Source organism: Crotalus tigris, unplaced genomic scaffold, assembly GCF_016545835.1.
Source record: "Crotalus tigris isolate CLP2741 ecotype Arizona unplaced genomic scaffold, ASM1654583v1 scf7180000017630.2799268, whole genome shotgun sequence".
Lineage (NCBI taxonomy): Eukaryota > Metazoa > Chordata > Lepidosauria > Squamata > Viperidae > Crotalus > Crotalus tigris.
Window position 1 is genome coordinate 2045125 of NW_024096524.1, and position 13758 is coordinate 2058882.

General features: G+C 38.1%; 1 protein-coding gene across 6 annotated transcripts in view; it reads right to left on the reverse strand.

The window, feature by feature from the left end:
- PTBP3 (polypyrimidine tract binding protein 3) overlaps nt 1-13758 on the reverse strand; it is a 64025-nt gene that overhangs the window by 14413 nt on the left and 35854 nt on the right. For 5 of the 6 annotated variants that reach the window (XM_039334415.1, XM_039334414.1, XM_039334416.1 and 2 more), the window contains 5 exons: nt 9831-10000; nt 5405-5551; nt 2487-2651; nt 1231-1341; nt 223-397 (listed from right to left, as the gene is read on the reverse strand). In XM_039334415.1, coding sequence (XP_039190349.1) covers nt 223-397; nt 1231-1341; nt 2487-2651; nt 5405-5551; nt 9831-10000 — 768 coding nt within the window. The remainder of the gene's footprint in view (nt 1-222; nt 398-1230; nt 1342-2486; nt 2652-5404; nt 5552-9830; nt 10001-13758) is intronic. The other variant, XM_039334419.1, reaches the window with a different exon arrangement.

A 13758-nucleotide genomic window follows, 5' to 3' on the forward strand; every position in this document is an offset into this window, starting at 1 on the left:
TTCAGCCACTTCCAAATGACGGCTCATTTTACTCCTATCTAATACAGTTAACCTATATTAATAATCAATATTTTTCAAAGCCACTTCTTCCAAATGACGGGAAGCACATTTTGCTGTTATCTATAACAGTATGTCTCTTTGTGTAAAGAAAAACCTCAGTAGCCCATGGTAAAAGGCAGGAGCAATTTGTTCTATCTCCAACGACAAAGGAAGAGTTCTTACCAAAAGCAGCAGCCATATTAGGGTCAAGTGAAGGCTGCCCATCCCCTGAAGGAAGGTCCAGACGTGTGAAGTCTCTGCTCTTATCATTGTTATATTTTACATTAAGGCTTGTTAGCTTGGAGAAATCAATGCGAAGAGTGCAGCAGGCATTATAGATATTCTGACCATCCAGAGCCTATGGGGATATAAAAAAAGTTGAGGTTGTGAAATGCTTCCAGGATTTTTTGGAATTTAGATCACATAAATACATGCACAGTTGCAGTGTGAACATACATTCTGGTTGAAGCAAAGGGCAAATGAGTTCATATTCTCAATGTTGCTTTGGCCCATTGTTTTATGTGCTTTGTAAACTAAAGGGACCATATTGCCAGAAGTTTGTAACTCTGTTATACTTAAATTATACACAAAGTATCATTTTGAAATTACATTTCTTTGAGACTACGCACCATCATGTTTATGTTGCATCACTGAGGCTATCAAGTTAGTAAAATATAGCTATTAGATGGTACACGGCTCTATTAGAAAATTTGAAAGATTTGAATAATTAATCAAATAGCCTTCGTGGAGCACCTGTTTAGAACTTGCAGAGCTGTTCTGAAAAGTTTTTACTATCAGTCCTAAAGGCTTGCCAGAGTAATCTTTCAAAACTGGAACAATCATGTTAGCATCTGCTTCTTTTTGCAGCAGTGGTAAAGGGGAAAAAAGGATGGGAGAAAATTGTAGGCACCTCTGACAGACAGTGAAATAGGCCTTTGGAAAGCTGCATTCCACACATTACTCTACCAACATTTAAATGGTTTATAATGTTTATGCAGTCTCTGAATTTCAAAGAAATATATTATACTGTAATGCAAAGAAATAGCTATATGAAATGATGATTGCACAGTATTTTTGTACTGTAAAATTGCAGCATAATACTTCTGTGACATAGCACCAGAAAAATAAGGCATTTCACATGCAGTAAACGGTTACAATGCAAGCATATTAGGAGTCTATTCGCAAAGTTACCATTTTGGCATACTGTGCATTCAAAGGATCAGCATATTGAAGCAAGGCCTGGAACTGATTATTCTTTGTAAAGGTTATGATCTTCAAAACTGTTCCAAACTTGGAGAAGATCTAAATAAAAAGTTCAAACAGTCATTTCATGCATTAATACTTTCTTGGGAGTTTGAGATATAATGATTATTTCAAACAATCTAAATTTATAGGCATGAGGATTTTTATTGTAATTTGAAAGTGTAGCACTCTGAACATGGTATTAATGGGTGTTATAACAAATTTCATAAGTGAAACAGTTCTCTCAATAAAAACAAAAATAATAAAGACTGATTTTTCTTCAATATATACAAATTATAATTAAACATAATTTAGTTAAACTGGCCAGTTACATTACTGTTTAAGCTTGAAAGGCTCCCCCCCCCCCAATATTTAATGTAAATAAGGTAAATAATCACATTAAAGACTAAAGAGTAGCGCAGTTCTGACAATATGTACAAATGACAAAACAAGGCTACGTTTGAAAGGATTTGCTTTGCAACACAAAACACAGAATCTCTCTTTGAATAGCTAAAGCAGCTGTGTCCTTTGCAAGCCTCATGCAGGTGTTTTGGAAGTTATTCCTAGCTGTTTCCATATGCATGTGTGTGAACATCTGCTTGGCTTCATTGGGGAAAAAAGCAGCTTTCCATTTTGTAAAGCAAACAAAACAAACAGGCAGAGATTGTCAGAAATGGTTTTCAAAGCTGCTATGCAACTCTTGGTCATGGCTGCTATAATAATCCAAAGAGAGGTATTATATTTGCAACCTGGCCATTCAAAAGCTTTCCACCACCATAATAACCCACAATAATATAGTATTGGGATTAAATGTACCCTAAAGCTATGATCTAACAAAATTTATTCATTCCAGTTTCTCCTTTCAATTCTACAGAATCGCATTATTATGTATTCATTGTGCTCCCTGATTTGAATTCAATTCATGAGCAAATACTTAATATGGAGTGTACAAGAAACAGAGAAGGAAATAGATATACATGATCCTGCTGGTTGAATCACTAGTGCTGTCTGTGATATTTGTTACAGTATGCAAGTTATTCTCTAGTAAATAATTGGTTTTTATTACTTTTTCATTTGAATTAGAGGAAGGACACTCATTCTGGGCTTAAGATATTTGGTAAGGGGAAAACACAATTAAATAGCCATATCTTAATGCCAAATATATCCAAATAAGTAATTACAACAAGAAGAACATTTGTTTATACCTGATATAGCACTTCTAGAGTAACAGGATAGAAGAGATTTTCCACAATAATTCGAAGAACTGAACTCTGACCAGGAGGCAGACCACTTTCAGTCATTGGAGCACCTGTGAGGGCCATGCCTCCAGACTGCACAGCGTTCACTGCTTGCAATGCAGCTTGAGTTCTCTGAGAGGGAGATAAAAGTTTATCTATTATATATGCTAAGAACATTAAATACAGATTATGGTCAGAACAAAATCCTACAGGAATCAGTAGGACTCCAGGAGATGGTTTTATGCTTCCTTTTTTTTGCATCTACCTCAGTCATAGTACATTACTAATTTTTCATTCTGCTGCATCTCACGTTTATGGAAACATCTCAAACATGTTCTAAGCTTTTGGAATAATTGAATATCTATATAAGGTAAAGTAAGATTTGCTCAAAAGTTTATTCAACTGTGCCCTATCAGCACCATTCTCCTACATCAACTTCATCAGCAAAACACAAGGAAGTAAGTTGTAAGAAATATGGCTACAGATGATAGAGTTACTGCTCTAGCAAAGAAATAGACTTATCAGAGGCCTGCTACAGCCTGTTCTATTTCCATGTTGAGTTCCAAATATCATCTTGAAATGCTATGTTCAATGAATCTTAGAGACTGCTATGATCCACCATCTTCAAGTGGTTTCTTGCCAAAAGCACTTGCTGCTATAAGACAATTACTCCAGCAGAATATGAATTTTAAGGCTATTTCAAACTGATCTGCAAATTCCATTTTCTCCTGAATTGGTGGGATAAAAGTACAAATAACAAAATTTCCTCCAGCAGAATAGTTAACTTTGCTTCACCTTAGTTCCCAAAAATATGGAACTTCATTGTTCATCAGATTTTTTTCACCATAGCCAAGGCACAAATTTTATCTAAAGTTTAATAAGAATAAATTGTTCCTGAACAGAAACATACGCAAAGCTCCCTGCTCAAATTCCACACTTATTCTGTCACTGTTCCTCTTGGCATTTCCCAATACCAATTATGCAATATTTTTGTTTCTCAAAGTCTAATATAACAGAGGCCTAATAGGTGTAATACAGGTAGTCCTCAACATAACCACAATTGAGCTCAAGATTTCTGTTGCCAAGTAAGGCAGGTAACTGAGTTTTGCTCCATTTTACAACTTTTTTTGCCACAATTGTTAAGTGAATCACTGCAGTTGTTAAGTGAATCATACCGTCATGAGGCGAATCTGGCCTCCCCTACATTGACTTTGCTTGTCAGAAACCAGCTGGGAAGGTTACAAATGATGATCACATGACCACAGAACAATGGAAGTCTCGTAAATACATGCCAGTTGCCAAGTGCCCAAATTTTGATCACATGACCATGGGATGCCACAATGGTCGCAAGTGGGAAAACTGGTCATAAGTCACATTTTTCAGTGCCGTTGTGACTTTGGTCACTAAAGAAATGGTTGTAAATCAAGAACTACCAGTATTTAAGGTGTTGGGGTGACTGTCAGTGAGATCCACATCAAGTCCATACAGTCATGGAAGCTCATTGGGTGGGTCAGTCATTCTCTCTCAGCCCAACGTATTACCCCATAATAAAGTTGTTGTGGGAAATTAATAGGAGGAAGCAATTCACATGCCACCTTAAGCTCCAGAATGAAAGGTGGGAGAGTATGCTAACAAATGAACAAAACATATACATAAAAGATCTATAAAGTGAAAAGGACAGAATTCCTAAGAATGCTATTAGAACCTTCACACTTGAATTGAAAGAAAATTGTCTTCCTGATTAATTCACTGCTTACTACTTTAAGTCTTCAAAGTCTTTACAGTTTTGTCTGTTTGCCGTGTTGAATAGATATGTCCATGCAGTTTGCTTTTAATATGTGGCTGAGGTAATTGGAGTAAAGCTATTTTGAGGGCAAAGATGATCATCCACATATAGGAACTGGATACTATGGGATGCTCCAGATCACATACATAAATTTCTTATAGGCATTTGGTTAACATATTATTCTCAGACAAGCTAAAATGGAACTTCTCCTGGTGCAGGTATATTCCCAAATGCATACTTTCACAAAGATGTTCAGTTCCAGGTTCAAGTAGCTAAGTCTTTTTTCTTCAATTTTCATCCATCTGAGAGGGCAAAGTATATTTCTCTTTTATGTAATCTGCCAGAATTTGGATTGAACAAAACTGAATATATATTGAACAGATAATTTGAGAAGAAAAAAGGACAAGAAAGACTAGATATCTTGAATTCCATAATGAAATATTACTGTTACATCAAATAAGGTATTTGGAACAGGAAGCAAAAATAATTACATGAAATACCAAATAGTAAAATTTCTCAGTTCCACAAGCAATTAGAGCAGTGGTTCTCAACCTTTCTAATGCCGTGACCCCATAATACAGTTCCCCATGTTGTGGTGACCCCCAAGTGGGTGTGGCCACCAATAAGAGGGAGTAGGACAGCTAGGGAAAAGGGGAAAAAATGGCGGACAGCGTGGTTTGGCGACCCCCGTGAAATGGTCATTCGACCCCAAATGGGGTCCCGACCCACAGGTTGAGAACCACTGAATTAGAGCAACAGAATTACCACTTCTTGATAATTCATGACCCTTTTGGTAAACTGAGACCCTACACACACACAGATCCAAAAAGAAGATGAAGTGGCAATAATAATGATGATGATAATGAAGTGGGTCATTCTTAGTAATATACAATCAAAGGCATCTGCTGGGGTGGTAGAAATGATGCAAAATGCATGACTTTATTATCACACTAATAGCATAAATTATTACTTGCATCAGAAATTAGAATGCAAGTATACAATGCCAACATTTGTATGATAGTATCATGTTTTGGGGCAATCGGTCTCTAAAAGGTTCGCCATCACTGTCATATACTTTACTCAGAAGTAGCATACTTACAGCATGGTTGGGTAGATTGTCAGTCTTAAGTTCTCTATGATTGGAATACTGAATATAAACAGGCTGACTGCGAAGGTGAGGTGTAACAGGAGTGTAGTAGTTCACCATAGTAACAGCAGCTTCTTCTGAAGCCATTTCTAGAAAAGCCTGAAAGACAAGAGAAATATCTTGACTGAAAAACCACTACCCTAATTGGGGAAGTATGCAATACATACAGGTGTCATCTGCAGTACTGTCATGTATGACACTGTTTTGCTCTAAGGTACCATAAGTCAATACAAATTACAGCAGTTCATAAAGGATAGAAATAAAGTAGCAAAAACTGCACTAGTATTACCATCAAGCCCTCCCCAAAGTTAATTCTATTTTTTTCTCACTTAAAAATGTAGTTGCCTAAAAGAAAGTTTCGGGGGCGGGGGGGGGGATTGTTGGAGCTGTGAGTCTGATTTTGAGTCAGTGTTGATTTGTGGTGACTACCTCAAATAGTTACTTTTCAGAGGTAGTTTGCCACTGCTTCCTTCCTAGGGCTGGCCCAAAGTCATACAGCTGGTTTCCTGCCTGAGGCAGAACTAGAACTTACAGTTTCCAAATTTCTAGCTTAATCACTACACTAAACTGGCTCTCAATTCTTTATTAGCGATATAAATAATAAAGCTGTAAAACCTGTTATGTTGAAAGCAATTTACCAAACTATTCTTACTGCTACTGATGAAATAAGAGGTTACAGAAAAGAACAAGATGTCAGCCCAGATACATGAACTCAAAACTTTGATTACAACTAAAAAATCAACTACACAGAATATAACAGAAAATGTGAAACAATTAAATATTATGACAGAGGATTCAACTGGATCAACAAATACAGTCAATGGAAAATTCAGAAAAGGGACTGACAATATGGAAAGGGGAAAAGACTTCCTACATAAATCAGAAGAAACCTGAGGATCAAGAAGAACAGACTGAAGAGAAGATAAACAGTTCAAGACAACTATGTCGAGATGAAAAAATAGAGAGACGATTTGTTAGTCCTCTCAAAAAAATGGCTGCTGGATGTTTTTTTCTATGTCAAACAATATACGTAACAACACAGGGAGATTTATTTGATGACTCAAAAGCACGGACATGGAAGACGATTTGGCAAAGAAAGAAAGCTAGAATAAGACTGAAGAAAATTGGGGTTTTGACTTATTAGTGAGAATTAAAATAGAATATACTCAAATAGATAAGATGTGTACTTTGAATATTAGATATTGTTATGAGTTGAGATAAAGAAAATTTCGGTCATTTAAAACTTGGAAGTATAAATATTAACAGTTAAATTTGAACATTGATTTGCTTATAAAGTTTAAATGTAAAGGTAATTAAGATATATATAAGCTAAAAATCTATCGATGAATGTTATAAATATCTTTTTACTTAGTGGTAATAATAAAAATTAAATATGAGATAGTAGATATTAAGAGAAAAGGAGAGGAAGTATTAAATATTGAAATAAGATAAATTTTGGTTACTAAATTTAAGATATTTGGAAATTACCAGAAAATAAGAATATTATATTGTATTATTAATCAGTTGATGTAAGATGGTGAACATTAGATCTTTGATGAATAAAGGGAATTGGGGTTATTTAAAACTTGGAAATTATAAATAGTAAACGTTAAATTTAAATATTAATGGGAAACTAAAATTGGGAAAAACTAACCAGGACATTGATTGTCTAAAAAGATTGAATGTTAAAATAACTAGGATATGTACAAACCAAAAATTATTGATAAATGTAAGAAAGTTATTTTTATTTAATTTATTATTTATTTGATATAATAAGAATTGTATTAATTTAAATATGAGATAGTAAATACCAAGGGCAAAAGAGAGGAAATATTTAATGTAATAGTTTGTGATCTGTACTAAAGATATTTGAATGTTATTGGATTATTGATCAATTCAGCTGCACGTTGCTTTTCAAATATTTAAATGTAAAACTAGAAAATCAATAAAATTTTCTTTAAAAAATAAAAAAGCAAAGCTGTAAAACTTGGCCAAGCCAGTATTTGATTATGCCAAGTAGACATCTAGCAAACTGACGTGGCCACATAGGCTGCTTTTATGGAAATACACATTTATAAATATATAACTAAATCCAATTTACTTTCACATCTCAATCCTAAATGCATAATATTATGCTGCAAAAGGGCATTACTAAAAACTAATGAAGGTTTTTTTTAATCAATTCTAAATGGTAAAACAACAGCAGGAATGATTTTGCAAAAAAAATTTTAATTTGCTGCAATAGAACAAAAAACCTAGTTTTTTTCTTGTAAGAAATACTGAAGGGATGGTGCTTTATTTTATAAGATGGTATCTTATAACTAATACTGAACTTCATGGTTGTCATCTACTGTAGACAGGAAGAAAGAGTGATATGTTGTTCAATACTAAGCTTTGGAACACATGAATTATATGAAACCACATTTTCTCATTTTGTATGAAATCTACCCAGTATTTTGTACATTCTAATTAACATCTTTCATAACTAGAAAACAAAATGCAGTTTGCAATTATTCCAGTGGAATGCTTCAAATCATGAATTATGTGTTTTTTTTAGTTGAGACACTGAATATTTTAAATACAATTAAATAATTCATGAAGCTGGTAGCTGTTAACTTTTAGCAACAATAAAAATGTTCACAAATTAGACGTAACAAGCAGTTAATAGTTTTAATGGAACTATATTCCAGAAGAATAAACTTTATGGGAATATTTGAAGCAACTGCTGAATTCCGATTCCCTTCTTAGGATAGCTTTTGGCCTAATTTTGAATTAGATTTAAAGTTCTTGCCACCTATTTGATTGGGTATAGCAGTGTTTTTCAACCTTGGCAACTTTAAAACATATCGACTTCAACTCCAGAATTTCCCCAGCATGCCAATGGAAAATTCTGGAAGTTGAAATCCACAAGTTTTACAAAGTTGCCAAAGTTGAGAAACATTGGGCTAGAATATATAGCATCATTTTCAAAATCAAATAACTATGCTGAAACTGATACCTTTTCACAAAATCAAAACAAATGTTTGGGTGTAAATCTGGATCCAGTCTCCTCCAAATAAATAAGGGAGTCTGAAACATATGAAAGATTTAGTTGTCTAGGCATTGGTGAAGTTGCCCCTTTCAAACATTAAAGGAGCTAAATCTTTTAGCAGATTTGCATGGATATTTTATTGGGTTGCCTGAGATTATCATCAAATTGAAGAAGCTGGGCACTCCACAGATACTGCACGTACTAAGAACCAATAAGAAACTTTAAGGTACCAAAGAGCTTTCCAAAAGATGCAACTTCTTCAATGCTTTGAAAAAGGATCTTTATTCACATTAATACAGGGTGTCAAACTGCCAGCCTGCGGGCCAGATACATCATAGCGAAATCGCGCCCACATTGCCGGTAATGGCAAAAAAATCACGATATGTTGCGACACGTCACGTGACGTTGCGAGTTTGACATCCCTGCATAAACATGATTTGTAAAGCACCTTTTCATTTGCAAAGCACCTCCACCACTCTGGCACTATGCACTCCACATAATAGCCTTACAGTTGCTTAATGACTGCAATGAGGAGAATCAGGATTGCAGTGGTTCAGCAAAATGGATGTGTGAGTGCCTTACAACTTACAACCAAAATTTTGGTCTCAATTATGACTGTAAGTCAAGGACTACCTGTAGACAGGAACCAAGTTACCTGAGGACTGTCTTCTCTCAATTATTTCTATCCGCCCAATCCAGTCTGGCAAGATGGGCATGCTTCAAGTCCCGTCAGCCAAGGAATGTCAGCTGGCAGGGACCAGGAGGCATGCTTTTCTGCTGTGGTACCTGCCCTCGGAAACATTCTCTGAGTTATTAGGATGGCCCTGATCCCTTTGGCCTTTTGCAATGTCTTAAAAACCACTAATGTGCCCAAGTGTGGGGTCCCATGTATGTGAAAGGCCCCGTTTCCTGTTTATGTTAATATCTACAGATTGAAATATTTTTCTTGGCCACTGTATGTATTTATTTTTTAGGATTGTAGTTATAATTCAGATTTTTATTTTATGATCGTTCGTGGCCCAGAGTCACTTGTTTGAGATGAGTAGCCCTACAAATTGAATCCTGGAGGAACGTTGTCCATGGGGTTGCAATGGATCGGACACGACTTCGCAACTAACAACAACAAATTGAATAAAATAAAGTAAAATAGATATTTTTTTAAAAAAATAAAGTTTCATTTAGAAGTTATTTCCGAGTTTCAAGTAAGGATATTTAACTTATTATCTGAGCCAAAACCTACGTGCCACTGCTGATGTGATAGTGAAAACTAATAATTCCAAAGGTATCAGCCAAATTCATCACTTTATTTTCTGTGGTTGCTTATATGATGCGAAACATTGCACATACCTGGCTTTTTCCTTTCAACATCAAGAGATTAGTAACTTTGCCAAAAGGTACACCTAGAGAAATTACTTCTGCTTCAGTGACATCATTTGGAATTTTACGCAGATGAAGAACTCGAGAAGGTGAGCAGGGAGATCTGTCTCCTTTAAATTTCTTGTTGTCATTCCCATTAGCTAAAACATATACACAAAGTGCTTCAGCATATAAAGTATACCTAGTACAAAGGGTGATTGCTGTGTAAACTCCAAAATTTAAAATTGGTTCAGATTAACTAGAATCAATAATAGTAACTTGTACCTTGTTTGTTAATTTGTTCACCTTTTTTTTTTTTGCTTTAGTATAGGAAAAAAATTAACACAAGAAATTTACAATTCTAGTTATGATTAGTTAAGCAGCACAGCATATTTCACTGAACTTTGTTTTGTTTTGGCATGTTTGCAAACAGACTGAACCAACAGTCAGAAGATTTATGAAAGCAGAATCAGCTACTAGTAGTCTTCTTCTACAGAAATATTTACAAGTATAGGATGTAGTGATTTGATTGTCTTCTGGGGACTTAAACATAGGTATAGGAATAACAGTGCTGGAAAAAATCAAAGTGATTAAATGATTAAGAATGAGAAAATCAAAAAATAATTAACTGCGATTAAGCAATATTATGGTCATTTGCTAAAATATACAGTAGTATGGCTACACCAACAGATAAGGTTTTGTGCATCTTGAAAAAGAATACAATAGCAAGCATTGTCAGTTTTTGCCAGAAATGCATACTTGGCACATGCACAGTAATCACAGGTTGCCTTTGCAGGAAATAGCTTGCCATTACTAAGGTCTCCAATTTAAATGAAAATGACTCCATTTGCTGCTCAACCTGCCTAGAAAACTGGCTAGCAAATTACCGAGGAGAAAATACAATAATTGGAAGTGGTTTATACATGTGTCTGACGGTATCAGACTAATCTGTCCTGGGATCAGACCAGGAACTTTAGAAACCATTTTGTGTCAAATTTTAACGTTCCAAATGGTTAACAGAGAGGATTCAAAATGTAGTATTTGCTACATGTGAAGATGCTTTCCGAGACTTATTTTTTATTATAACAAGGTTCTCTCATTTAATTTGCAAGGTTAAACACAGCCTCTTTTCCCAAATAGAGTGCCTTCAAAATTCTGACTACTTCAGTATATAGAATTCTCAAAACAACATTCCATCTTCCAGTAATTTGTGATTGTAGCCTGCACAAGCTGTGGGTACAGAAACCTATATTCATTTTCCTAGGCTCATATGTACAATAGACATTCCCTTTTGGGAGAGATGCACGCTCAGGGTCCTGTATAGAGTCTGGTTACTTCTGCTTTTCTGTTGGAAAAAAATAGACTTGTCCTTTTACTAAACCAGGAGCAGACCTGAAGGTAAACACTTTGTCATGAATCCGTGGACTGAAGTTGAATTTAACTGGGATACATCATCTTTTTCACAGCTCCTGCTTAAAGAGGAATCTCCCTCAAAAGCTGCAGTACATTCAAATAATGAAGCAAGATGAACTTTTGCTTCAGCAAATTGCTATTTTGGCCGTGATCTAACCAGGAATTTCAATTAGATTCTTTACTTTTGTGATATTAAGTCAAGTTGGGTGTTTATATTTCTCTGTATACATCCTCACCTCTTCCCATTCTTCAGGGTGAGCATGAAGATAATTGTTTTATTTACAATCTTTCTGTTCCCTGTAATATTAAACTGCAGTATCTCTTCTCTCAAGAGTGAACATGCCATTTGTATGCAACCATTGCTATATGGGGGTCTGCTGAGACGGGGCGTTGGTCTTACCTGAACGCCTTTTCTCAGTACGGAGATGGATACTCCACGGATGGGTTTTCTCTGTCTGCCTGCTCTTGAGACCAAGTAGCCAAAGCTTGACACGCCCCCACTTCCTGTGGAGTCCATTCTTAACGAGGGCGAATTGGCTGATGATTGACGAGGTATTGGCTCTCAGCTCCCTACTAGCGGCCTGCTGGCCTTGGGGTGGGTGTGGATTATCCATCTCCGTACTGAGAAAAGGCGTTCAGGTAAGACCAACGCCCCTTCTCCAGTACAGGAGATGGATAATCCACGGATGGGACGTACCAAAGCCTCACTGTCCCAAGGGGTGGGAAACAGATCAAGGCCGGTAGATTGATCTCTGAGACAACTTGCTGAAGGACCCTCCTACCAAAGGAGGCGTCCGCCGATGCAAAGCGGTCTATCTTGTAGTGTCGTATAAACGGGGAAGGCGAGGACCATGTCGCGGCCCTGCAAACTTCCTCGATTGACGCCTGGGTAGCCCATGCCGCCGAAGTTGCAGCGCTTCGGGTGGAATGGGCTGTGAGATGACTTGGGGGCGGCAGGGATGATACATTGTAAGCTTCTGCGATACAGCTTCGGATCCACCTTCCAATGGTGCCCGCGGAAACTTTCCGCCCCAAGGTGCCCGCTTGGAAGGACACAAATAGGGCCTCCGATTTGCGGAAGGGTTCTGTACGCTTTATATAACGCCGCAAGGCTCTGCAGACGTCCAATGTATGCCACTGCCGCTCCCGGTCATGTGTTGGATTTGGACAGAAGTTTGGGAGAATTACTTCCTGTGTCCTGTGAAAGAGTGAATTCACCTTCGGTATGAAGGCAGGATCTAACCTAAGGACCACCCTGTCCTTGTGGAAAATGCATAGGTCGTTTCTGACTGACAGTGCGGCCAGTTCCGAAATTCGTCTGGCCGATGTGATGGCAATCAGGAACGCCACCTTTAGCGACAGGTGTCGCAAGGAAACGGTCGCCAATGGTTCAAATGGTGACCGAGTGAGTGCGTGAAGGACTCGCGGTAGTTCCCAGGACGGGTACCTGTGAATTACTGGAGGTCTGGTGTTATAGGCGCCCTTGATAAAGGCGCGGATCCTGGGGTGGTGAGCTAAGGGAACCGAATCCGTGCAGGTGAGGAGGGTGGACAAGGCCGCCACTTGCCTGCGGATGGTCGCGGGGGCGAGGCCTCTGTCTAGTCCCTCCAAGAGGTAATCTACTATCTGAGGGATGTAGAGTTTGTGTAAGTCAAACTGCCGTTCCCTGCACCAAAGGCAAAAATTTTTCCAAGTGGAGTCATAAATGCGGTTTGTTGCCGGACGGCGTGAAGCTTGAATTATGGTAATGGCCCCGGGAGAGAATAGTTCCTGTGCCATTATCTGGCGCTCAAGTGCCAGGCGGTCAGTTGTAACCATTGGGGTTCCGGGTGACTGATGGTTCCCTGGTGTAGGGACACTTGATGAGGGGGAATGTTCCATGGGGGCGACTGAGACAGGTTCATCAGGTCGGCGAACCACGGTCTCTGTGGCCAATATGGTGCTACTAGGATCACTTCTGCCCGCTCCTGAATCAGCTTTCGGATGACCGCCGGTATGAGTGGTAGTGGGGGAAAGGCATAAAGCAGACCCTGAGGCCACTGAGTTCTCAGAGCGTCCGTCCCCTCTGCTCGCGGGTTGAAGTAACGAGAGTAAAATCTGGGGAGCTGGGCATTGTCTGATGATGCGAACAGATCGAGGATCGGGTACCCGAACTTGCGGGAGATGTCTAGGAACAAGTTCGGGTGTAGCCCCCACTCCGAAGGGTCCACTGTGGTGCGGCTTAGGAAGTCCGCTTGCTGGTTGTTGACCCCCGATATGTGTTCCGCTTTTAGTGACTTCAGATTGGGCTCTACCCAGCTGAATAGGAGTCGTGACTCTGTCATCAGGGTTTTTGATCTGGTCCCCCCCTGCCGATTGATGTGCGCCTTGGCTGCTACGTTGTCTGTTAGGACTAGAACGTGGTGGCCTCTGATTCTGTCTTTGAATTGTTGCAAGGCTAGGTGGATAGCCCTGAGTTCTAGCCAGTTGATGTTGTTTCTCAGATCCGTGGCGGACCAACGTCCCT